A 22807-nucleotide genomic window follows, 5' to 3' on the forward strand; every position below is an offset into this window, starting at 1 on the left:
TGTGATAGCGGCACTGCAGGAATGTCAAGCCAACATCTTAATTAAAAGCAATTTATTCCTGAACGGCTTGTTTGCAAAATCAATTTTTCATTCTAAATGTCACATTCCTCCAAGTTTTGCAATGCAGATTGGCTGAGATATTTTGTTGAAATGTACATGGGACTTCTTTGCTCTCCCATGGCACACAAATTTGATTGGTTTGAGACGGAAGGAAGATGGATGAAGATTGTCCGTGGTTTGTTGTCAAGGGACCCGGAGAGGTTGAAACGTTGCTCTATATCTGCGTGAAATGTCTATGATCAGAAATGGCAGCTCCCATATGGATTTGAATCCAGGCACAACTGGCATACTAATAAACAAACTGCACACAGGCAGGGACGTACTTAGAGGCTTGCACAGGCAACAAATGGAGGAGAAACACAGTCGGCTGAAAGAAACTAAACATCTTCTAATGGGGTCTTAGATTTGTGGCATGGTCAATTTGAATCTATGCTTATTTGCATATTTAGTTTTATGGAAAAAAAACACCAATTTTTTTCTTTCAAATTGTGAATTAAACCATTTATATACCTGTACTGAGGTTATATCTTATTATGCCAGTAAATCATGCTTTTGATGTGCTATGGATCTACTAGAAAGACTATAGCTAAAAGCTGAGCCCGTGTGCAGCAAAACCCAACTTTTGATTTCCCCTCTATTACAGTTTTTGCTCGTTGCTTGAACACTATAAACCCATGCTTAGACTAAAGTAACACAACTTGAAGCTTTTGTTACCATACCCCAAACACATGTACCCATACCTTAAACAAAAGTGCTGCTTTGCACTCTGGTTGCAATTATGCAACACACTTACTCCTTTATGCAACACACATGGTCCTGCATACTACACTCTATTTCATACATAAGACACTTCGTTCAAAAATGAAATTTCAGGGTGCCATTTGGAAAACACATGTATCCAAAATACAAAACACATCGGGTAATTGCAACCACTCAAATATACACCTGAAGGCACTTACTTGCAAAACTGAACACCAATTAGCCAGCCACAAAAAGCCCTCAGTTTAGCCAATTCAAGAACTTTGCAAGCATGGATGGAGGGAGAGCAAGAGGAAGAGGAGGAGGAGGTCAAAGAGGCCATGCACGGACCCATATTTCTGATGATATAAGAGCAACTTTGGTGGACCATGTCATCAACCACGGCCTGACTATGAGGGAAGCTGGGCAGAGAGTCCACCCACATCTAAGCCGCTTCACAGTGGCATCTGTAATAAGAAAATTCCGACTAGAAAACAGGTCTGTCTTCATCTCACTGCCTTCTACTCTACTCAGATGGTTTTCATAGTACTGTTCTACAGTTACCATATCAAGTGTACAGGGTATTGCAGGGTGCTAATGCTCCTTTTGCAGCCAAAGTGGTAGTTTCTGTGAAACATACCATGATTACTTATATTGAAGTACAGTGTTGTACAGTGGATGATACAGTATATACAGTGAAGTACTGTAAGAAAAATAAGCAAACCGATGACAATATGTGGTTGTATTTCTCTAGAATGACTCGAAGACCTTCTGGGGGAGGACGCCAACGCCTGTTCACACAACGGCAGGAACTTGCTGTTGTGGACCTAGTGAGGGCAGACAATGCCATCCGTCTCCACCAGCTACGACGGAAAATACTTGCAGACAGGCGAGTGTTCAGCAACATAGACCATGTGAGCATCACCACCATCAGACGCATCTTGGGTAAACACAGCATCACCATGAAGCAGCTCTACAGAGTCCCATTCGAGAGGAACAGTGACAGGGTCAAAGGACTTCGAGCTGAATATGTACGGGTACGTGTAACTGTCCCTTACATTTACAATAGAGTATTGGTGAAGTCCAGTAGCAGCTGAATATGTACCATATCAGTACCACATGGATCTATTCTGAGAGCTACACAGGTACCTGTGTGATGGGGTGAGGGTGCTGTATGTGTAGCACTGTAGTACAGTGATATGTTCCCCTTTTTTTCAGAGAATCTTGGCCATGGATGGAGCTGCACAGCCTCATGAATACATTTTCATTGATGAAGCTGGATTCGACCTGAGCAAAACAAGACGACGGGGTCGTAATGTAATTGGCCAAAGGGCAATTGTGCACGTCCCAGGGCAGCGCGGGGGAAACATCACATTATGTGCCGCCATATGCCTTCGAGGGCTTCTGCACCATCATGCAATACTAGGTCCATACAATAGCCAACACATACTCACATTTCTAGATGCTCTCCATGATATAGTTGTACAGAACAGACCAGATCAGCCCAGGTTTGTGGTGATATGGGATAATGTCAGTTTCCATCGGGCTGCTCTGGTCCAGGCCTGGTTCTCCAACCAAAGTCAACTTGAAGTGGTATGCTTGCCCCCTTACTCATCATTTTTAAACCCTATAGAGGAATTTTTTTCGGCTTGGAGATGGCGTGTATATGACCGCCAACTACATGCCTGCATGCCTCTTCTGCAGGCAATGGAACAGGCCTGCGGCGACATTCAGGTGACAGCAATCCATGGATGGTTTCGACATGCAAGAGGATATTTTCCCCGGTGCCCAGCGGGAGAGGACATTGCTTGCGATGTTGATGAGGTCCTGTGGCCAGACCCCAACAGACGGCGGGATCCATGAGCCCACGTATGCACAATTGTCATGATTTTTTGTTTACAGTATAGTGTTTTTTCTATTACTGTATTATGGGGGTTTTTTTGTTTTGGTTTTTTTTGCTTTATCTGAATTCATGGTACTGCAATGTACAATATTGAGTAGGTCTATTTGCTTTTTTGGTTGTTTGCAAATGTGTCTCCTGAAAATATGCCTTCTGAATGAACAATGGAAATCAAAGACTGCAGTGTTTTATATAAAGAAGACTAGTGTGTTCCTCCTGCTCTGTAAGTGTTTGCATATGATGCAAGTATGTGTCATTTTGTCAACAGAGTTACATTTTGACAAAGGAATGTTAGGTTTTGATAGCAGAGTTTAGGTTTTGAGAGTAGAGTTTCAATTTGGTGCAGATGTGAATGGTATATTTCCCAGTGTTGTGTCATGTTTACTTGTGTTTAGGGTTTTGGCACAATGAGCAAAGTTTTGCAAAATGTGTTCAGGCAACGGGCAAAAACTGTAATCTACATCTTACATTAATGTTACTAAATTGTTTATAAAACTAATTTTCATAGATCTGGCTTTACAGTGCTCCCTAGTCTGTGTGTGCTGTTTGCACCAGATTCCCCATAGGTCTGCAGTTGGTAGTACAGAATAAAGCAAATGATACTAAACTGTATTCTTCCTATGATTTCTTAATGTTATATGAAATACTGTTTCTTTATTTTATATATCAATTTGTAATCAGTTGACTTCCAGTTGTACTGAGAGTCAACAAGCAACACTCAGTAATGAAGAACATCACTTAAAAAAAACAGGAACATCACTCCTACGTACACCAAAGAGTCTTTATTCATATTTTTTTCTCAGGAGATGTGAAGTCAAACCAGAGCTGGCCTTGTATTTGATAGAAAGCAAGCAAAAGGACTCCTGTGGCTTGTGTCACTCTTTTTTTGTTGAATGAGTAAGCAATGTAAGGCGTTTGCAGCTTAACAGGTCCATGTCTGTTAAGCTGCAGACTGTTTTTTTTTTATACTTAGCTCAGTGAGAAATCGAGTTAAGGGGATTTAATGAGCTACTTGAAGCTGTTTTCACACGTGCCTTACAGCCCTAAACTTTGGACATCATCCAGTAGAGGTGTGTGTGAGAATGCAAATGTCTGTGTGATTTAATCAGACACTAAGTAGTTTAGTGATGGTATAGTCGACGCGATGTCTGATTGTGCCCATGTAAGGATACCTGAGAGCTGTCTGGTGAATTAAAAGCGCTTAAGTGGTGGAGCATGTGTGCTACCTCCTGCATGCTCTATCCAGCAGCACCCTCACCTCAACCTCCAGTACTTCCACTACTGAAAGCACAGCTGAAGGTGACTGTCTCCTGCTCGTGTGACCAAGGACAAGTTCCTCTTTTACTGTCACTGGGTTCTGAGCACTGTTTGCATTTTGGAGGAGGACACAGCTTTTATACAAATGTCTCTGTGAGAATATTAAATTTAAGGATCTGCTAATGTCTAAAATCATCATTGCCTGTTGCTAAGATTTGGGCTTTTTACCAAAAGTCACCAAAAAGAAATAAAAATATCTTTAAAAACATTAAAGGTGATATAAGTCCTTTCACTTGACCATTTTAGCAGAATGTCTTTTTGTTTGTTAGACCACTTAACACTCACCTGTAAATCATTCCAGCATAAAAAAAAAAAGCATCTAAGTCAAAGGATGAACCATTGCTGTGCTACACATAACAGATACTTTAATAAGGTCCAGATACTGGACCTTTAGGCACTTTGTTGCAAGCAGGCTTCACAAAAACACACACATATCCCAATTTTTTTAGCCCAATCTGTGAAAAATGCCAAAGATAACACACTTTGGCAGATGTAAAATAGTGTTTTTGCACCAACAATGTGATTCCCAAAGAGGTAGTAGCCAAAAACATGGTATATGTGTGCAATGTTTCCATAAAAAATGTGAGGAAACTGGACAAGTGGAAAAGAAAATGTGGCAGCCCTAAAAAGGTATCTCCAGCATGTGAACAGTATCTGAAAGTCTTCTCTTGAAGAAATAAGAGGGAAAAAATCCAGTAACAACCTGACACACGATCTGAGAGATGCATCTGACCCTTCAGTTGATCTACTGTTCACAGAAGCTTCATCAGAAATGGTCTCAGTGGATGGGTGGCTGTCAAGAGACTATTTCTGATGAATGGAAAGTGGGAGAAAAGGCTGAAGCAGGCCAAATTACACAAGTCCTGGGCTTAAAATCAGTGGCAACAGATCTAATGGAGTGATGAATCCAAAATTTTGGTTCAAATAGTTTGAACAGCTACTGACAGACCACTGTGAGCTTATTTCCTTGACCTCCCCACTCTGCCTGTCTGTCTTCCTCCTCTGACATCATATTTTCTTGCTACCACCCAGCTATTCTCCACTGTAACGTCTTGTATCTATGACTTCATCTGTTTATTTCCTTTTCACTATCACACCACAAATGTCATCTTGAATTCATCAATCAACTATTTACTAGTCTAATAGGCTGGACGCATCTATTCTTCGTCACTTCATCACTCCGTCCGTCTCAGTCTCGCTGTCTCTCTCTTGGATCTACAACAAATGTTTGACCAAGCTGTTCCCCACTGTATTATTCAGCACTGTGTGTGAGCCGGTATCATCAGACATGTATGCCTGACATGATGCATTGGCTCTGTTTAATTATAGAGATGCTGAATAAATATTTACAGATGGCCGATTCGTCTTCTCCAGCACAGGCCCAAAAGTGCAGCTTATGAACCGTCAGCTATGCAGAAGAAACTACTGTCATTGTTTCTATTCAGAGGCTGAGCATTAAAATGCATGCATGTTTTAAAACCAGCCGTATTCAGGTCTCAGGCGCTGCTGTGTTAACACATGCAAGTAGAAGCTGTTATGAGGATGAAATCTGTCGTTTAAACAGGTTCTTGAGGCTGTATTAACCTATAGAAGCATTGCTGTGTTATTAGCTTCAAAAGCTGGCAGGTCTTGTCAGATACGGAGGACCTACTGGCAAGGTGAAAGAGTAAATGGAATATATTAAAGTTTTAAAACTCTACACTGGAAATGATCTGACTCAACCTGGTGTGAAATCTGTTTTAACTTGACCTTTACTGCAATAACATGTCACTTTAACCCTGACTGACTATTTAAATTGTTGTAAAATTACCTTTGTAAGAGCCCTTTGTTAACTGTAGATTCTGAATTGCACCTCAGCAGGCAGATAACAGGAAATCACTGGGTATTAACATCAAAAGTTTAAAAAAAAGGAAAAATAAGACGAGAAACCTTGTTACATTCTAAATATTCTATTCATCTATAAAATGTTAAAACAATACAGTTTGAGAGGAGAAATTAGGAATTAAAATAAGGCTGGATCTGGAAGTCAAACAACCCCTTAACCCAAAGCAAAGTTATATATGATGAAGTATACAAATATAAGCAGTGTCAATCAGGTTAAATAATAAAGCAGAAGGGAAAAAATCAATATGAAATTGTTAACTTTTAAATTAAGCAACAAATGCCTGCATAGTGTCTCTAATTCTTTAGGAACCATCGCTTGATCAAAGGGCAGGTCTCGTGGTAGCTAAAGTGATCAAGTGGCTCTGTAGAAGGATGTAAGTGAAAGTACAATGTGGAAATATAATCCTCAAGAAGCTTGGAAAGACTCGTTTTTGCAAAGAATTTTGTGGGTACAGCAGATCAAAGGAAAAAAGCAAACCTCAACCCATGTTCGATCATTATTCACATAGTGTAGCGTACTATATACAAACATGTGAATGCTTAGCAGACCCGTATTTAGAAAATATGATACCCCTTTAAAGTGCAGCAAAAGTTTCCATTAGTTGCTCAAGTCGCACGCCAAAAAGTCTTTATACACCACAAAATTCTTCCTAATGCAGTCCAGCTTTAGACTTTGTGATTGACATTTATGTGAGCTCCGAGGTGCAGAGACTTGTATATCGCCTTGTTGTGCATGAGTTCCACCTTGGCCGCTGGGAGAGAACTACAGTAAAAGCACATTAAGCATTTCACATCCAAACTCGCTGGAGGGCTGCAGTGTTTCCTAATGCTCGACTTTTTATAGCACACATCAGAGCGCCTGTGTGCGTGCGTATGTAAAATATGTGCGAGAAGGTCCGCTTGCATGAGCGCCTACGCATGCTCTCGTGTGTGTGCGTATCGTTGTACTTGCCAGCTTGCTGGTGCTCCAAAGCCATCTGGTATCTGGTCAGTCTAGTGAGCTTCTGGAGGGCACCTGGCCAGCAGCTTGCTCACCTGGCTCTGCTAGCCCCTGCCAACCACCACACCTGGTCTGGCCAGCGCACACGGAAAGGGAACAGATTGCACAGTGCAGTTAAAAGTGCTCCAACACTAAAGCATGAAATATTGGATATGTTTGCAATTTGATGTATAATGTAGGATTTATAAAGAATACGTCTCTCTCTGTGAGCTGTTAAATATCAGCGACCACACAGATCTCAGTGATTTTAGAAGACGCTGCACACACTCCTATAAGATTCCATAATGACAAATGTCTACTTCTATCACATCTGTCCCAACAGTTCGTGCCAGACTGTGCCTACCCATCCATTTAGCATATGATGGCACTTCCTTCCTGCAGGTTGTCCTCTGCTATCAATTACACACTCCTCTCCCAGCAAGAAAGATGCTCTTTGTCCCCTGATGTACGCACACAAACAAACGCGCGCGCGCACCGCGGACACAGAGGGACAGACACCTGCAGAGTGTTTGTCACCTCTTCTGTTGACATCTGCGACCGCATGGCATTGTGGGAGAGACGGCCATCTGTTGTCGGCAAGGCTGGATTAGAAGGGGACAAGGGGGCGAGGTGCATCATGCTGCTCTTTTCTGTTGGTCTGAGCTGTGTGAAGTGTTGTGCCGTGACGGCACATGGCGTTTGTTGTTTGAAAGTGAAATAATACAGCAACAGAAAAATGTACTTTTTAAATTATTATCATTTTTGTTATTATTATTAAATAGACTACAATTCCCCCTGCAAATGCTGCAAATTTAAAAGTAACCGGAGCTTCTCTTGTGGGCATTACCACCTTTTTTTCCAGGAATTCAACATGCGTGCTAATTACACAAAAGCAGTGTCCTGTAAAGAATGTTTTGGATTCATTAAAACCACATTTAATGGTTGCTTTTTTGTCAAATTGTACTCCCTCCTAATTATCTTGGAAATGTTTAGCCCGCTTCACAGGGAGACAGCACATGAATGCTTGATTGACATGATAGTGACTGCAAAGTTTCTTCAATTATCCTGGCAAGGTTACGATGCCTGCCTCTTGTTTCACAGCAGGTCCTATTCTGAGCACAGAAGTACTAAACTCTACACTTCAGTAACCTATGAATTTCAAGCCCATTGAGATTGTATATAAAAGACAAACGTGGAGTTCGAACCATTTAAAAAAAAGATTTTGATATTTAAAACAGGTGGCTGATGTTTGTCAGTCAGTTGGAGGCTATTCAGTCCACTTTTGTCTATATTAAAGTACATCAATAACTACTGGATTGACTTCATGATTTTTCTTACAGCTTTGATCCTTGGAAGAGGAATCCTATACTGACTCAGATGATCAGTTATCTCACCATTTAGAGGCATCATCAGGTCAAAATCGTAATTTGTTATGATTCTTAATAAAATCATCAGAAATCGCATCCCTTTTAGCTGTGGTTTATGGAATGAGTAACAAAAAAGCAAATGTAAGGATGCTAATTGTCATCATGAGCATGTACTAAGTCACACGGGACTAAAAATAGGACGGCTCCCTGTGACTAGGAAATTCCATGGTTAAATTGTTGAATTGCTTTGCTAGGAGAGTAGTTGCAATGACCAGTTGTTTGTGCAGACGGTTGAGAGTGTTGCACGCTCAAAGCTCTGTGCAACCTCTTTGGACTGCAAGGCAAACAGACTTGCCTGCAGTAACTCTCAGAGAGATTAGCAAATGACTGGTTGGTTGAATTCTGGATGTAAGTAGCTGATGTGAATTTATGTCTACGCAGATGGCAACAAAACAGATGAAAAGTAACTGCTATCTTAACCCCATTCAACTGCAAACTGAAAGCAAACTAACTCCACCTTGTTGCAGTTTTATCACCATCTCGACTCACCAAAGTTGCTTTGAAGATGGCAAGTTCCTGCGAGTGGCTGCAGACCTGTTCCTCATTGCTGAATGGACCATTTCAAAGGCTATGAGATCTCAAGGTCATTGCACACAGTTACAGTCATTTAGGTCTTGTTGAGTCTCCCAACTGTTTTCCCTTTTGTGACTGTAGCATTAGCGTTCTGATGCTAGCATTTAGCTCAAAAGCAGCATCGTGCCTAATGTGCTTGAAGGACTGTAGGCTTGTTCAATATGATGTCGTGCAGAATTTTAGCCATCTTCAGTGCTGTATGGATATTTTAAAAGCAGGCATAGACATAATTACAAAGAGTTTAAATTCAAGGAATCATTTAGCCCAGACCTCAAAAACACTGACTCAGTTTAGGATAGTATAGAACCTGCTTATCTTAAAAACACGAGTTATTTAAAGTTAGTTTGAGAATTTACTGCAATTTGTATGAATATATGAATAACTATTAACGGTAGGGCTATGTCTTTTGAAAAAATGCGGACTTTACTTTGATGCCTAAAGCTTTTGCACAACACAGTACAATCCCCAGAATTTTTTCGCGCAGAGAGTCAGCATCTATTCGCTGTGCTGAGAAAATTCATTCATGTAATACCCGTATTTACAACATCAGGTTTGCTGGAAATACAAAACATATTGTTCAGAGGGATAGAAAATACAAACTGAGCAACCATTTTCATGACTATGTAAAATTCTTCAATGTTAAGAATATACATGGCATCTTACTGTTAAAACAAAGGCAAATATTTGGTTTAAATAGGCACGGATAGAGTTCACTGGCGGCAACGGTACTCTGAGCCATGTGATGTTGGGAGAATAAATTTGCTTCACAAGAAATGAAGCGTTAACAAACAAGCAACTTCAGAGGATGTGGTCTTTATCTTGAGGGATCGCTGCAGAACGAAAAACAAACACCAACAGCAGCTTTGGAAAAAGTGATACCCCGACAGGAACGAGTAACGTACGGCTGAGATAACGAAGACATTAACCCACATATTCCTGAAGGACGTTCATGTGTGCAGGACGTTCATTTGGCTGGCTGGGTTGTGGGTCTGCTCATCCAGCCGGCCTGCACACTGCAGACAGATGTTTGGCCAGCCAAGCCTGCAGCGCCACAGGCAGTGTGTGTTCTAGAAAAACCCAGAGCAGATGCTTCTACCTGGTGTCCCACCCGCTTGCCGCTCCGCTCTTGTGGGTATGCTTCAGTGGCCATCACATGACCTCAAAGCCGGGTTTTCAGATTGCGCGCTGTCAGTCACACTGGTGACAAAGTGGAGCGGCTCTGGAACTGATAGATGTCCTCGGGTCGACTCAGCATGCTCGTCAAGGTGGATCTGACAGGCTGAATTCATTTGTTTTGAATAATGAAATCCGATAGTGACAATACATTAGAAAGTATAAGGTGATTAAATCTTGGAAAATTGCATCAAAATAAACATAAAAACACATCACATAGATGCTACTTCTGATAGCTATTGAGTAAGTAAGATCAAAAGATACAATGCAGCATCAACATCTCTTTCAGCCTCATTTTCCCATGTTGTTTGCTCCCCAAACATAAAAACAATCACCATCCCGAACAAACAGAAACACACAATCTTTGTCCCTCTCCACGCTCCCTGTTACCAAACCCGAGGAAACTTTTGAAGAGATTCAAAGACACTCAAGATTAAAGATTTATTTTTTCTTTTGATGTTGCTGCAGCATTTCTGTCTGATTTCTGCAGCAAATGCAGTCTGGTAATGGTGGTTGTTTTTGGGGGTTTTTGCAGTGTGGCTGGTGGTGACCCAGAACTGCCAGAGACAGGGAGCTGGCCTGACGGCTGGGTTCTTGTCTTACACCCCCTCTAATGAGGAACGGTTCAGTAATGGTATCACTTCCTTGTAACCTCCAAGGACAGACAGTTTACTTGCTTCTGTTCATTTACAATATTCTATGGTGAGAGAAAGAAGAGAAAAAACAAAAGAGTAGTAAGAAGCCTGGATGGCTTTGTTTTGCAGCATTTCTTGACAGTCGGGTGCACTTCAAGTCTAGCTCGTCTACATTATTACTTTTTACTTTCTCGCCTGTATAAGGGAACTTCTTTTGTTGCATTGTGTCGATTTGGATAAAGAGATTATACAGTTATTGTCTTGTACATCTGGTGTCTTTGCCATTTTTTTCCTATTGCTATGCAACAATGAATGCAATGAAACTTTCTCCCTTTTCACCAAGGAATCTTTGGTCGCACTGATAAGATTTAAAAGTCAAACATGTCTTTGAATGTTTTGATTTGATGCGTAGATTCCAATAAAGCTTTGAATTCCAATAACAGCTCATTGTTCTTGCTTTTATTAACTGCTCTATCTCTTAGACTCGTCAGGCATATCTCAGTGTGCTGTGTGCATCAGTGCATCTCTCTCCCATCTGGTCGAGAGCCAGCAGAGAATCACACTGCCCCCTAGTGCCCGTACTCATTAGTAACACAACAGGATTGTTGGGGCAGCTGTCAACCAGACAATGCTCTGGTACTCTGCCAGTGGCTCGATACCAAGATCTGTCATGGGCAGCAATGCACAACAATAGAATCTAGTGATTGGAGTGGTGCACACCCCTGGCTATGACACCGGTCCACCGCTCGCTATCGAATGCCTGTTGTTCCCCTCTCTCCATTCACAAGACCCCTACTTCAGCAATCAGTGCTACACATTTCAATAGACCCTGTGCTGCTGCCCCAAGGAGAGAAGATGAGGAATCCACGTGAGCTATTGTCAAATAATTCTGGCAAAGACCACAATCTTGGCTTTGCTGGATCTCTGAAAATGACCGAATGACGGGGCATATCACATCGTGGTGTTTGTTTCTGGAGTGAGCTGGAAATCCTTTGCTTTAAAGGGAGCTATTATGGTCATTTCCAGTTCCACATTTTGAATGTTGGACACTGTCAAAGTAGCTTTGCATGACTCACAGTTAAAAGTCTTGTTTAAATTCCATTGGACCTAGATGCATCCCCTCAATTAAAAAAGCATCACACTTTAGCACCATTTAAAACCAACTTTATTCTGATTGGCTGCCCCTAGCAAACAGAAGGCTTCAACGGCAGGTGGGAGGGGCTTCTATCCCTGAGAAGATAAGATTAAGGATATAAACTCTGAAGCCAGAGAGAGCCGAGAGAAGAAAAAACAAATCTGAAACTGAGCATTTAAAGGAGTCTGATTACTGGTACAAACACTTATTATTGGCTATGTTTAATATGAGCATCCACCATTGTAACAATATGACAGAAACTAAGCGAAAGCATAATATGTCCAGTTTAAGCATAATATATTTAAGATACTAAAAGGTGGGGATTCATATACAGAAGGGATAATAGTAGTGATGTATTGAGCTTTAACACCAAATAAACAATTAGTATCTAATCTTATATTTCAGTTTACATATCACTTGTCTTTCTGGCCCCAAGATACAATGTAAGCTCAAACATCCAAAGTAAATGCTCCAAATGACAAGACAGACTAAATACCTCCAAACAAACGATGCAAGACTACAGAAGGCGCTTTAACAAAGGAAGTATGTAATGAACCTAAGGTGCCTTGTCCCCAATATATCATCCTGAGTGAATTTGCCAACATCACTCTCTTTACCTCCAAGCATGGTAAATGAGAATTTATGCCCCCGCTACTTTATCATTCTTTACTTTTTTTTTCACCCCCATGAGGTAGCCATGCCATGCGAGACGGATATTTTCACCAAAGGCAATATCCCCTCGCAGTAATTATATCAGAGCGAGAGAATGGCTCATTAACATATGTTAGGCATGTCAGGAATTTACAAGCGCCTTTTGTAGATGCCTCTCATCAGTGTGCTGCTCCCATCCGTATGGTATCTCCTTTGAGGATGTAACCTCCTCATTTCCATACACGTCAATCATGCTGCGCGTGATGTTAAGAAACATGCAGCACACTCTGTATGTGGCAATCATAAGGAAGAGCTCAGTGATATGGAAAAGGAATGCATGTGCACACGGGTGGGTGTGTGTGTGTGACTATGCGTTTTGTGAAACAACATGATGAAAACAACGCTATGTGGGGAAAAAATATTGTGATGATGTGCCATCGGTGCAGAGCGAGTGAAGTGAGCGTGTCTGCTCCTCTGTAGTGCGTTAAAGGGATGTGTGTGTGTGTGTGTGTGTGTGTGTGTATGTGTGTGTTTGTACGTGCAAAGACACGCATAAAGCTTGACACCAGAGACCAGACACCAGACCCACTAACAGACAAGTCCTGAGGCCACTGAGCGAGTGCGGCTGCTGCTGCACTGCTGCAGGACCCAACATCTGCTGCCTGCAAGAAGGCACACACTGTTGCCCTTTCACCCATTAGTATGATGCCAGCTGCAATGACCTATTTATCAGTTGTGGCCTTATAAAGTACTCAAATATATACATAGATTTTTGTCCATTGTGAAGATGTAAATAATGATATAAAGCTGGTCAATAGTTTTAGTTTCGTAGCCCTAACCTAATACTAGCTCCATAGTGTAGTAGCAGTGTCTCCTGGAAGAGGAGACTATTGCGCCCACTGGTCGAGCGGCCAGTAAGGCTTCAGAGAGCGACAGAGAGCAGCAGTGCGCTGTGGGAGAGAAAAGGTAAAAGACCTTGTGCTGCACCTAACTTTCTCTCTGAGTGATCATTTTGCATGTAAGTGTAGCTGAGATCACAGCACCCACAGTAGTAGTAATAAAATCACGAGGCGTTGTGGCCTTACACGATAGTTCAAGACTGACTTGCGTGGTGTTCAGTTCTGTGACCTGGCCCTCGTACTCTCCCAATAAACTAATTAGGTTGACTGAAAAAGGAAATAAAAGCATGTCCACTCGAGCAACTTCACATTTATTTCTTTCTTTTTAAAACGGATGTGGTACGTGAAAATGACTCAAGAATACGGATCCATTAGCTGAGATTTTTTTAAAAGCAACCCAACTACAGCAAAGCAGGGGTCTGACAGATAAACCTATAAAGAGAGAGAGGGAGAGAGATAAAAGCGTTTGGTCCAGTCCTGCCTTTTTGCTCCAGCAAATTTCGTAACAATGAGTGAAGACACAACGTCCATTTCCATCACCGTCCGCGCTCTCCATCTCTCCCTTTCATTCTCATTCATTGTCATTGCTTTTTTCCTTTAAGTGCACTTTCGCCCACACCACTTGGAAATTGATTGAAACAAAATGTCACAATTATGCCCTGTAGCTCGCCGCTTCAATTATTCATCAATTAGGGGCTAGGCTCCTTTTTTTCTCTCCTCTGAGCTGATTTTTCATTCAGTTTGCTCGAGATGTATGGCTCCCCTGCTGTTAACCAGTCCAAAGTCATTAGTTTCTGGGTTTGCAATTAAACCTGATGCATTATGCATGAGGCTCCGACTCAGCAGACACACGCAGCAGCGGCCGCAGCAGCTAGCGAACGAGCTAGTAAGCTCTAGAGGCGTGGATGGGAAATTAATTTGCTAGAAATGAAGTTCTCTCTAGCCCTCCCTCCCTCTCTCTATCTTTCTCTTGTCTGGCAGGTTGGAACAGATGCCACTTTCTGTAGAAGCCGATAGAGATGGGGCAGCTATAGCTGTGCAGTTTGATCAGCGCTGATGGGAAAAGGATGTGCCAAGGTGGATACAGACAGAAAAATAAAATATTCCATTGCTAAATGTAAACGGGTCTTCATATAGATTTTGCGCGGGTTAAACCCAGTGAAGGACTCCACAGAATTATCTCTTTACTGAGAAAAACAGGTGTGACAGGTATTCTCTCACAAAGGTTTTATGTTCAAGTATTTGTAAATAAAGTTTTTTTTTTTTTAAATTGTGTTGTTTTATCTGTTTTCAAGGATTTTACATCGTTGTAGCTGGCATAAAGCCTGCATTTTAGAGCCCCATTGAAACGAGGGTCCCATCAATGTTCATTTGCTGCCATCTAGTGGCTACAGAGTGAAATGTCAAATAAATTTAAAGGACAAAATCACTGAGGAATGAATCCATGTATGCTTCCAGACCTACACACATCACTTTGATATTCATTGAAACATTTTGTGCCTTCAGTTTAAGAGATGAAACAAAATGTATGAGATGAAAAAGAAGACTGTATCTTTAAATAAACTTGTATTTATCTTGTAGCAACACCAAAGTAGGCCTGTCCTTCTGTGTTAAAGCACCTGTATGAACAGAGAAGGGCACGCACTAGAATAGTGAGCATACTCCTCATTTTCATGTCCTGTAAGACAAAGGCAACAGAGCTCATTTACCTACTTCAGTCATTATGTATGTAGCATTTTTCAGCCGTATTGCATACTAATGTATATCTGCTTTAGCAGGTGTCACAGAATTATGTTGTTGAAATTATGCAACTAGAATAGGGAAAAAAACAATGGATTCACCTTCTTTAGATTTACATAATGCACACAATGCAACCAGGTGGTGAGGAAGGGGCTGCAGCAGACCGCACAAGAACTGGCGGTATCCAGCAGACGTCTTTAGATTTGGATAGTGGGGAAGCATCACATGGATTAGAGAGAACCTGTTTCTGTCCTCCCGCAATACAAACCTAACAACCACTTCCTACTGGTACAAAAGGAAACAGTGATATGGAAACAAAGCCAGCATTAAAGGAGCAAAATATCTATTTTTTTTAAAAGACTGACATTTACCTTTAATATAAGTACTTCAGCATACTGCACCGAAGTCATGAGCTCACACTGCACAAACCTGTTCCCTTCACAGTGCAGTTCCGTTACGGCCAAGTTATTTCACAGTACAAAAGTAGAAGCAGAGATACAGCTTGACACAAATATCTTAAAAGCTACCTTATCAGTATAGGAACACTATTTTCAGTCAAAAATTAACTTCAGGGAAATTTAGATCGTGTGAGTGGCCAATCAAATTACTGATTTTCCTAAAACTCTTGATTGGCTGACTAAAACAAGAAAAGAAAAGAAAAGAAAAGAAAAGAAAAGAAAAGAAAAGAAAAAACATGGAAAACTCAACAGGTAACTGGTGTGGGATTTTATGAGAACCCTCCTCTGGTAGGCTGGTCAAGTAGTTTCTGGCTGCAAAAACAGCTTTGTCAGCTCTTTGCACTGGTACAGCTGCCGAGGAAGCCAGGACAGCTTGTTGAAGTTTAGGTTTATCTCAGACAAGCGAGTGAGATGACCAAGCTTTGCAGGAACTTCCTCCAGCTTATTGTCCAGCACGCTGAGGTGTTCAAGCATAGTCAGACTTGAATTTGAGAGGAGGGGGGGTTTACATGCAGCATTTTCACAATGTGTGCACACGTGTATCAGAATTAAACTGTCATTAAATGATTTGTTGACTTCAGAACCTATAATTGCAGATATAGGGAGTCATAACGCACCTTTTAATCCCTGTCTGTGAATCTGGTTGTGGTTCAGATTGAGGACAAGGTTCTTGAAGCCACCTGTAAAACATGAATATTGCACAGACACACACACACACACACACACAGATGACTGGAGCTTTGTATTAATCATACAAAACCAGTAAGAGCCTACCTATCACATCAGGTGGCACTACAGTAATTTGGTTTCTGAACAGGTACCGCTTTTTCAAGGACTCCAGATGGCCCAGAACAGCGGGAAACTCCTTCAAGGCATTATTTCCTAAATTCAGCTCAGCCAGCTTTCGGGCGTTGCAGGAGGAAAAGTATTTAATCACAAATCTGCGTGATGTGTAAAACATTTCAAGTGGCACCTTGGCAATTTTCCAGCAAATAGATAAGCTGCGAGCAAACAAACGAAGCGAGAAGACTCACTTGATGTAAGGAGAGCAGCTCAGTGGGAAGGCCTGTGATGGAGTTGTTGTTTAACAGGAGGACTGACAGGTTTGTGAGTCTGGAAACGCACTTGGGAACTTCCTTTATGTGCGTCGAGCTTAAATTTAAAGAGGCTGCTCCGGCATATAAAACCCTTATCACCCACTTTCTAGCCGCCGATTCCCTTTTAGCCATTTCTTTACGCCTATCGTAACGTTCTGTGGAGTTACCGTGGCAACAGCACGCTCTTTGACAAGTCAAAGATCTGATCCGGAGCAGCTGCGACCTCTGGTGGACACAGCTGGATATTAAACTGTTAAATATGGGTGGATTGATTATAATGGCCAGTTTTACCATGACAGTGAGGGTTTTTCATTTTTAATGCATGGTATATAAATTGTGGTGCCTATGAGGAATACAAGGATGCTCATTAGAAACATTCAGAATAAAGCTGTGACACACACACACACTCATGGTATTGTATGCATTTATGTAACTTGGTATCATTTACACGTTTAACAGCTCATTTCAGCCAAACAACACTGAAAACAACCACTCGTTGTCCACATTTGGTTGGTAGTCACACATGATAAGCAGCTCCTGAATCCTCAACTGCATGAGTGGAACTGTATTTTTTTTCTTTAAAAAAAAAAAAAGATTCAGCGATGCCTCTGAAAATGAGCTAAAAGGTAACCCTGTAATCATTAGGATTAGCCAGGGGTGACCCATGTAAAATCTTTTCACACATTCTGTTCAATTGTGTTTTTTTATTATCATTATCATGATTAACACAATGTTATCGTTTATACATTAGAAGTTATGTATTCATTTAGGTTTCACTCTCCGTATCTGACTTCAACACAGACATTTAACCGATGTGAAAACAGAAGCATTCTCTGTTGAGCTCAGCAATGTCTCGCTTGACCAGGGGTCTCCCTTCAAATATGTCATATTTTAGGGTGCTTTGTGTTAGAAGTTTGAACACTCTCTGCATTACGCCAACAGCCTTATGTTAACTCTCTCTCAGCTGTCCTCAGCATTGACTGGGTCCTTTAGCTGTTCCACAGAATTGTAGTGCTCTCCTAGACCATAAGCATGCCGCATATAGCTACAAGCAAAGAGACAGAGAAAAGGTTATTGTATAGGAGGAAAAAATAACGCAGTATATCAGTTTCCTAGCTTTGACATGCAGTTACACGAAAATCCAAACAGTCAGATTGGATTTAGACTGGCAGTAGTGAAAAATGTGTTTGTAAATTTGTGATTGCAAATTTAAAATGTTTAAATGTTTACTACAACTACATTCATTTGCACATTTTTACTGACAGTGTTGTACTCTGAGCAAAAAACATATTTGGAAACATTCTTACACAAGTGTGATGGGTTCGCCGTCATATTCCTCCCCAATTTTTATGGTAGGAGAGTCCGCCTGGATCACCTCGATCGGCAAATGAAGAACTTGCGTCAAAGCTCGAAGCTGCAAAATTTGAAAAATTAAAAAAAATCCATTATTAAAATGAATTGAAAAGTACAACAAAACACTTCACTGTGTATAGTACAGTATATGACAGTTAAGGAGGAACTCACTTCCAGTTGTCCACCCCAAGCTGATGTGTGCTCCACATCACTGCAGTATTTCTCAAACTCATCTGGAAGCAAAAGACAAACATGTCAATTGAATATTAACAAATATAGCAGTGAAAGTTTTACTTTCATTACCAAAAACACAGATGGTCTCACCTGTTGTGTACATGTCACCTGTGCTTGGGTTGGTGAGGAAAGGCAGGAAGTCGTCAGGATGGCCTCTCATGTGCTCGGCAGTGCGGGATCGCAGTTCCTTCACACTTGTGGGTAATTGGAGCTAAAACAGAACAGAATGCAGTAGAAAATGTGTTCTGTGTGTCTAAACTTGACAGTTTCTCATTGAGTCATTTTCTGTATGACAAGCTGTACAGACTCCAAACACGGAAGGTGTCAAAGATTGTCAGCAATGCTCAATTTCTTATGTAATTCCTGACTCAGTATATAAACTACAGCTACAGTTATTATTTCAATTCAATTTTGTTTATACAGCACCAAATCACAACAACAGTCGCCTCAAGACAATTGATATTGTAAGGTGGACCCTACAATAACGCATACAGAGAAGAACCCAACAATCATATGACTCCCTATGAACAAGCACTTTGGCGACAGTGGGAAGGAAAAATTCCATTTTAACAGGAAGAAACCTCCAGGCTTTAGAGGGCCAGGGCTCAGGAAGGGCGACCATCTGCCATGACCAGTTGGGTGAGAGAAGGACGACAGGACAAAAGACATGCTGCGGAAGATGCCTCTATAACAACATGTACCTTTGATCGCCGTGTCAGCTGATCTTCAATAGCACGGTACATGCAGTGGCCATCAGAGGAGATCTCCTTGATCTGAAGCTTTTGCTGGGCGAGTTTTTGGACCAGCTTTAAACCCTCCTGATGTCTCACACCCTGCAGGTTCTGCACCTCAGCCTCTGCTATCCTGATCTCCCTCTCCTTCTCCTGTGCAGCCCTTTTGTCCTATACGAAATCATTTAAAGGTCAAAAGCAGGTAAATACGGGTGATTTATTAGACTCCAACTTATATCTAGCAGGCAGAACTGATCATCAGAGACCTCTCTAAAGCAGAGACATCATGAATGTGAACTGTGGTAAACAAGGACGATTGACTATGAGTTCTAAGTGTTCTTCTTCAGGAAAACCTAAAATGTAAATGCATAAAGGTTCGACAACACACAAGTCTTTAAAGTTGCACCTCACCCTTCTCTTCTGGGCTTTGGTTACTCGCGGCTGTTTCGCCTCCTCTTGTTCTCCATCTTCCACCTTTACAGTCTCCACTCCATTTATGACCTCTTCCACCTTCTAATATTGAGTAAAGAGAGAAATGGTTATGTCGTAAACTAGGGTTGGGTTTTGATAATCGATTTATCGATTAAAATCGATTCTGGCTTGGATAACGTGATATCGATTCATTAAAATCCTGAATCAATTTTTTTATATTAATTTTTTTTTCCAGAAACGCCAGAATCTCAGGTTAAACCTCACAAAATTTCAACAACCACCAAACATTTAAAACAGTAAATGAGAGCAGGAACATGGATTCTGCACAAAGACGTAAAAACAAAGCGCGGACCCGCAGATCAGAATCAGTGAGATGTCGCCTTTCTCACCCGACGGCACGGACATGGTCGGGGCTGAAAGCCGACAGCTCGCTGATTCCGATGTTTCGGCGGGTCCACGCTTTGTGTTTACGCCCTTTTTGGGCTGATTCTAAAGCTGTTAGTTTTATCTCTCTCCAAACAATATTGACCGAACCAGCAGCAAAAGAAGATCCAAACTAAGCTCCACATAAACATCGTCATGAATTCCCTCTGACTTTTGCTGTTTTGCTTCCACCACGATAAAAATCACACTTCATGCACAACTCTCACTCTCTCTGTATACTTCAAGAACAGTTTCCCATCTAAAAATCTGTTTTCTGCATTATTCGCTTGCTTGTTACGCACAAGTCTACCGTTGTTTACAGCGCTGTTGGCCGCTGTTTTTTTTCCTTTTACTTACTTCCGAAAAGAAAGCCTCATTTCTGCTGTTCAACAGACTTCTGAACAAATGTAAACTTTTTTAAATTGTGCAAAATGCAAAACGTTTAGCCGTGTCTCTAATAAAACCGCTGTCATATGTTGATTAATGGTTTTCTTTCGTTTTTGATGTACTGCAGAATATTTTTATAAAATCCCAGGCCAGCAAAACCACCTTCATGTTTTTCTGTGTTTTATCTTCAGCTACTTTGACACAAAGGCATCTGCTGTGATGTTTACACCTTTGATAAAGTCTTGCGTGTGTCAGCTTCCTTTATATAGATACAAAAATATGTAAAAAATATGTAAATGTACTGATCTGAATTATAATATTTCTAACTGTCTGAGGCAAAACTTCCCAGATTTAAATCGAATTGAATCGAATCGTGGATCGAATCAATATCGTCACTGACCTAGAAATCAGTGACGATACCCAGCCCTATTGTAAACTGCAGCTGATACAGCACAAAGACTAGAATCATTTACATACTGAATGTATACTGAACACATACAAAAACCTTTTAACAGCTGTGTTCTTTCCCTTTCCATCTTACACTTGTTACCCCATTATGAAAGAGTGCTTCTACATTAATTACTAATCAAACTCTACCCGATTTGTCGACCATGTAAACATAATAAGTCACCTTTGTGTCAGCTGTTGCTTTGAGCTGCCTGAATTCCTCCTCATGTTTCTGACTCAGGTCAGCCTCAAGTTTGGAGATCTCCTCTGTCAGCTGTTTCCTCCTCTTCTTGTCATTTTTGGGGACTGCATTTTTCATGCCCTGGACTTTAGCTGAAAATGACACAAAGCAGACCATCAAACAAAACAGTACAACACAACAATACAGATGATGCTGCATACTGGTTAGAAAAGTTATACATGCACAAAACTGCCAACATAGTGAAGGATACACTGTCATAGATAGCACTAATGCACCTAAAAAAAAAGATTAAAATGTTTCTGCACCTGTCTACACCAACTGCACAAACAGCTGATTTTACATTATCAGACATTATTAATTATTTTGCAACATGTGGCATGTGAAAGAAATGTTTTGATATCAGTGGTCAGCTAAAGCAGCAACTCATTTTACATCATGAGCTACATACAACCAACTTTCATAGTAAGTGAGCCAGACCAGTGAAACACCTTCTTTCAGCCAGTGTAAAGCAGTTAAACCATAAATTGAATCCTTGAGACATCTAAAAATAAGACAAAGAAGTGCAATTTCAAAAAATATCTCAGTTTTTCTACATGATAAAGAAATACTGCAGTAGCAAATGAAATAAATCTTTCAAAATGACTCTTTGGGTTTAAACCGTAGGAAACAAAGGTGTAAAATTACAGAAGCATTTCTGGTGGCTAACTTGCAAGACTTTTCCTTTAAAACAGAAAGCTTTGTTAATTGACAAAATTCTATTTTTATTTCTTTTCTGTTGTTTAATTACTTATCTATTACCTAATTACTTGGATGTAGTATGAAATGCCATGGTGAAGATCTTTTTCATTCGGAAAAACTATAAAGCTTATTAAAATACAAATCACATTTTCCAAAGCCGGTGGGGCCGGATTGGTGTGTTTGTCAGACCGAATCCGGCCCTCGTGCCTTATGTTGGACACCCCCTGGGCTAAAGTCATCAAATCCTTAAACGTTTCTCCCAACAGTGATCTGTGTATTAGAGGTTTATTACTCTAAAAGCAAAACAAACCACGCGATAAGGCTGGCAGTTGCCTCACAATAGTAACCACAGAAACGTCTGCGGTGACCATTATTTATTTACTTGATGGTCACTTAATAGCGGCTAAAGTAAGACTAAACACTCCGACACATAAACAACACACGGGCACGCTAACCAGCTACCAGCAAAGGCTGAGATGTTAGCCCACCAAACAAAAGAGCACTGTTAAAAGTAGCTACCCTGCAGATCCTTCTTCTCCTTGCGGTGCTGCTTTGCCAGGAGCTCCTCTGGTGTCTCCACCTCCTCCATGACTGGATGCTGCTGTTAAGGTCAACCACTAACAGTGCTTACGAGGTACATGAACCTGACTACCATATGTGTTATTAATGACTTGTTATAAAATGTAGCTCATCATTAGCACAAGATAAAAGCACACAAATACAGTGAACGATAAATAAAACGTGCTGATATGGCCTTATCCGGAAGAGAGGGTGGGGCTTCTTCTTCTTCGCCAAAGATAAACTCCGAGATTGTCTCTATACCGCCACCTCTCGGTATGTTGTGTACTACATTTCCAGGCTGTCTCGGGACTACGTTCTTTATTTTAATACATTTTATTAAATATATTTTAAATAAATATATTTTCTAGACACGTCGTGTTCATTTAATCTCATCTTCATCTAAGAGTGGACAGGAAAAAGTGTTTCCTCTTTCTTCGTATCTTGTTTTTAGATCTTTACCACTGGTTTGCAACCTGGGGAATAACAATAACCCTCTGAGACAGAAAGAAAACAAATATTTTGAATATGAGGGTTTGTGGTTATACTGAACAAGGTATGTGGACCTACCGGGAGGGAGGAGAAGAGGAAGACCTGAAAGGACATTTGTGGATGCAGTGAAGGAGTGAATACAGA

General features: G+C 40.9%; 2 protein-coding genes and 1 long non-coding RNA gene across 4 annotated transcripts; 1 reads left to right on the forward strand and 2 right to left on the reverse strand.

The window, feature by feature from the left end:
* The first annotated feature begins 702 nt into the window (after positions 1-702).
* LOC147304059 (uncharacterized) lies at positions 703-2903 on the forward strand. 2 transcript variants are annotated; one of them, XM_086281023.1, is made up of 4 exons: positions 703-1296; positions 1553-1835; positions 2017-2391; positions 2503-2902. In XM_086281023.1, exons 1-4 carry the CDS (start codon positions 1091-1093, stop codon positions 2659-2661), a joined length of 1023 nt encoding a protein of 340 aa, XP_086137149.1. In that variant the 5' UTR covers positions 703-1090; the 3' UTR covers positions 2662-2902. The 2 variants fall into 2 exon arrangements, with proteins under 2 accessions (XP_086137149.1, XP_086137148.1); XM_086281022.1 differs by having other exon boundaries at positions 2017-2903.
* A 7588-nt stretch (positions 2904-10491) lies between these two features.
* On the reverse strand, positions 10492-16803 carry LOC147304060 (uncharacterized). Its single transcript, XR_015127000.1, has 3 exons — positions 16604-16803; positions 16187-16249; positions 10492-10748 (listed from the first exon to the last, which is right to left on the reverse strand). It is a non-coding gene; the product is annotated as an uncharacterized LOC147304060 (long non-coding RNA).
* Positions 16804-17073: 270 nt separating this feature from the next.
* On the reverse strand, positions 17074-22410 carry otud6b (OTU deubiquitinase 6B). Its single transcript, XM_086281144.1, has 8 exons — positions 22133-22410; positions 20858-21006; positions 19396-19497; positions 18955-19155; positions 18344-18464; positions 18191-18252; positions 17974-18080; positions 17074-17711 (listed from the first exon to the last, which is right to left on the reverse strand). Exons 1-8 carry the CDS (start codon positions 22200-22202, stop codon positions 17627-17629), a joined length of 897 nt encoding a protein of 298 aa, XP_086137270.1. The 5' UTR covers positions 22203-22410; the 3' UTR covers positions 17074-17626.
* Positions 22411-22807: the final 397 nt, after the last annotated feature.

This window comes from Aulonocara sp. 'chitande type north' Nkhata Bay, linkage group LG22 (assembly GCF_057382095.1).
Source record: "Aulonocara sp. 'chitande type north' Nkhata Bay isolate Kocher_YH1m ecotype deep benthic linkage group LG22, A_spYH_male_GT1.1, whole genome shotgun sequence".
Classification (NCBI taxonomy): Eukaryota; Metazoa; Chordata; class Actinopteri; order Cichliformes; family Cichlidae; genus Aulonocara; species Aulonocara sp. 'chitande type north' Nkhata Bay.

What these genes read in the sequence shown, in the direction of transcription:
- otud6b (XM_086281144.1), bottom strand. Translation starts at nt 22,202, where the DNA reads ATGGAGGAGGTGGAGACACCAGAGGAGCTCCTGGCAAAGCAGCACCGC. An exon ending in CCAAAGCCCAGAAGAGAAGG is followed by an intron (nt 19,156 to 19,395) that starts GTGAGGTGCAAC and finishes GATTTCGTATAG; the next exon opens with GACAAAAGGGCTGCACAGGA. An exon ending in AGCTGACACGGCGATCAAAG is followed by an intron (nt 18,465 to 18,954) that starts GTACATGTTGTT and finishes GTTCTGTTTTAG; the next exon opens with CTCCAATTACCCACAAGTGT.
- LOC147304059 (XM_086281022.1), top strand. Translation starts at nt 1,091, where the DNA reads ATGGATGGAGGGAGAGCAAGAGGAAGAGGAGGAGGAGGTCAAAGAGGC. An exon ending in AAATTCCGACTAGAAAACAG is followed by an intron (nt 1,297 to 1,552) that starts GTCTGTCTTCAT and finishes GTATTTCTCTAG; the next exon opens with AATGACTCGAAGACCTTCTG. An exon ending in TTCGAGCTGAATATGTACGG is followed by an intron (nt 1,836 to 2,016) that starts GTACGTGTAACT and finishes CCTTTTTTTCAG; the next exon opens with AGAATCTTGGCCATGGATGG.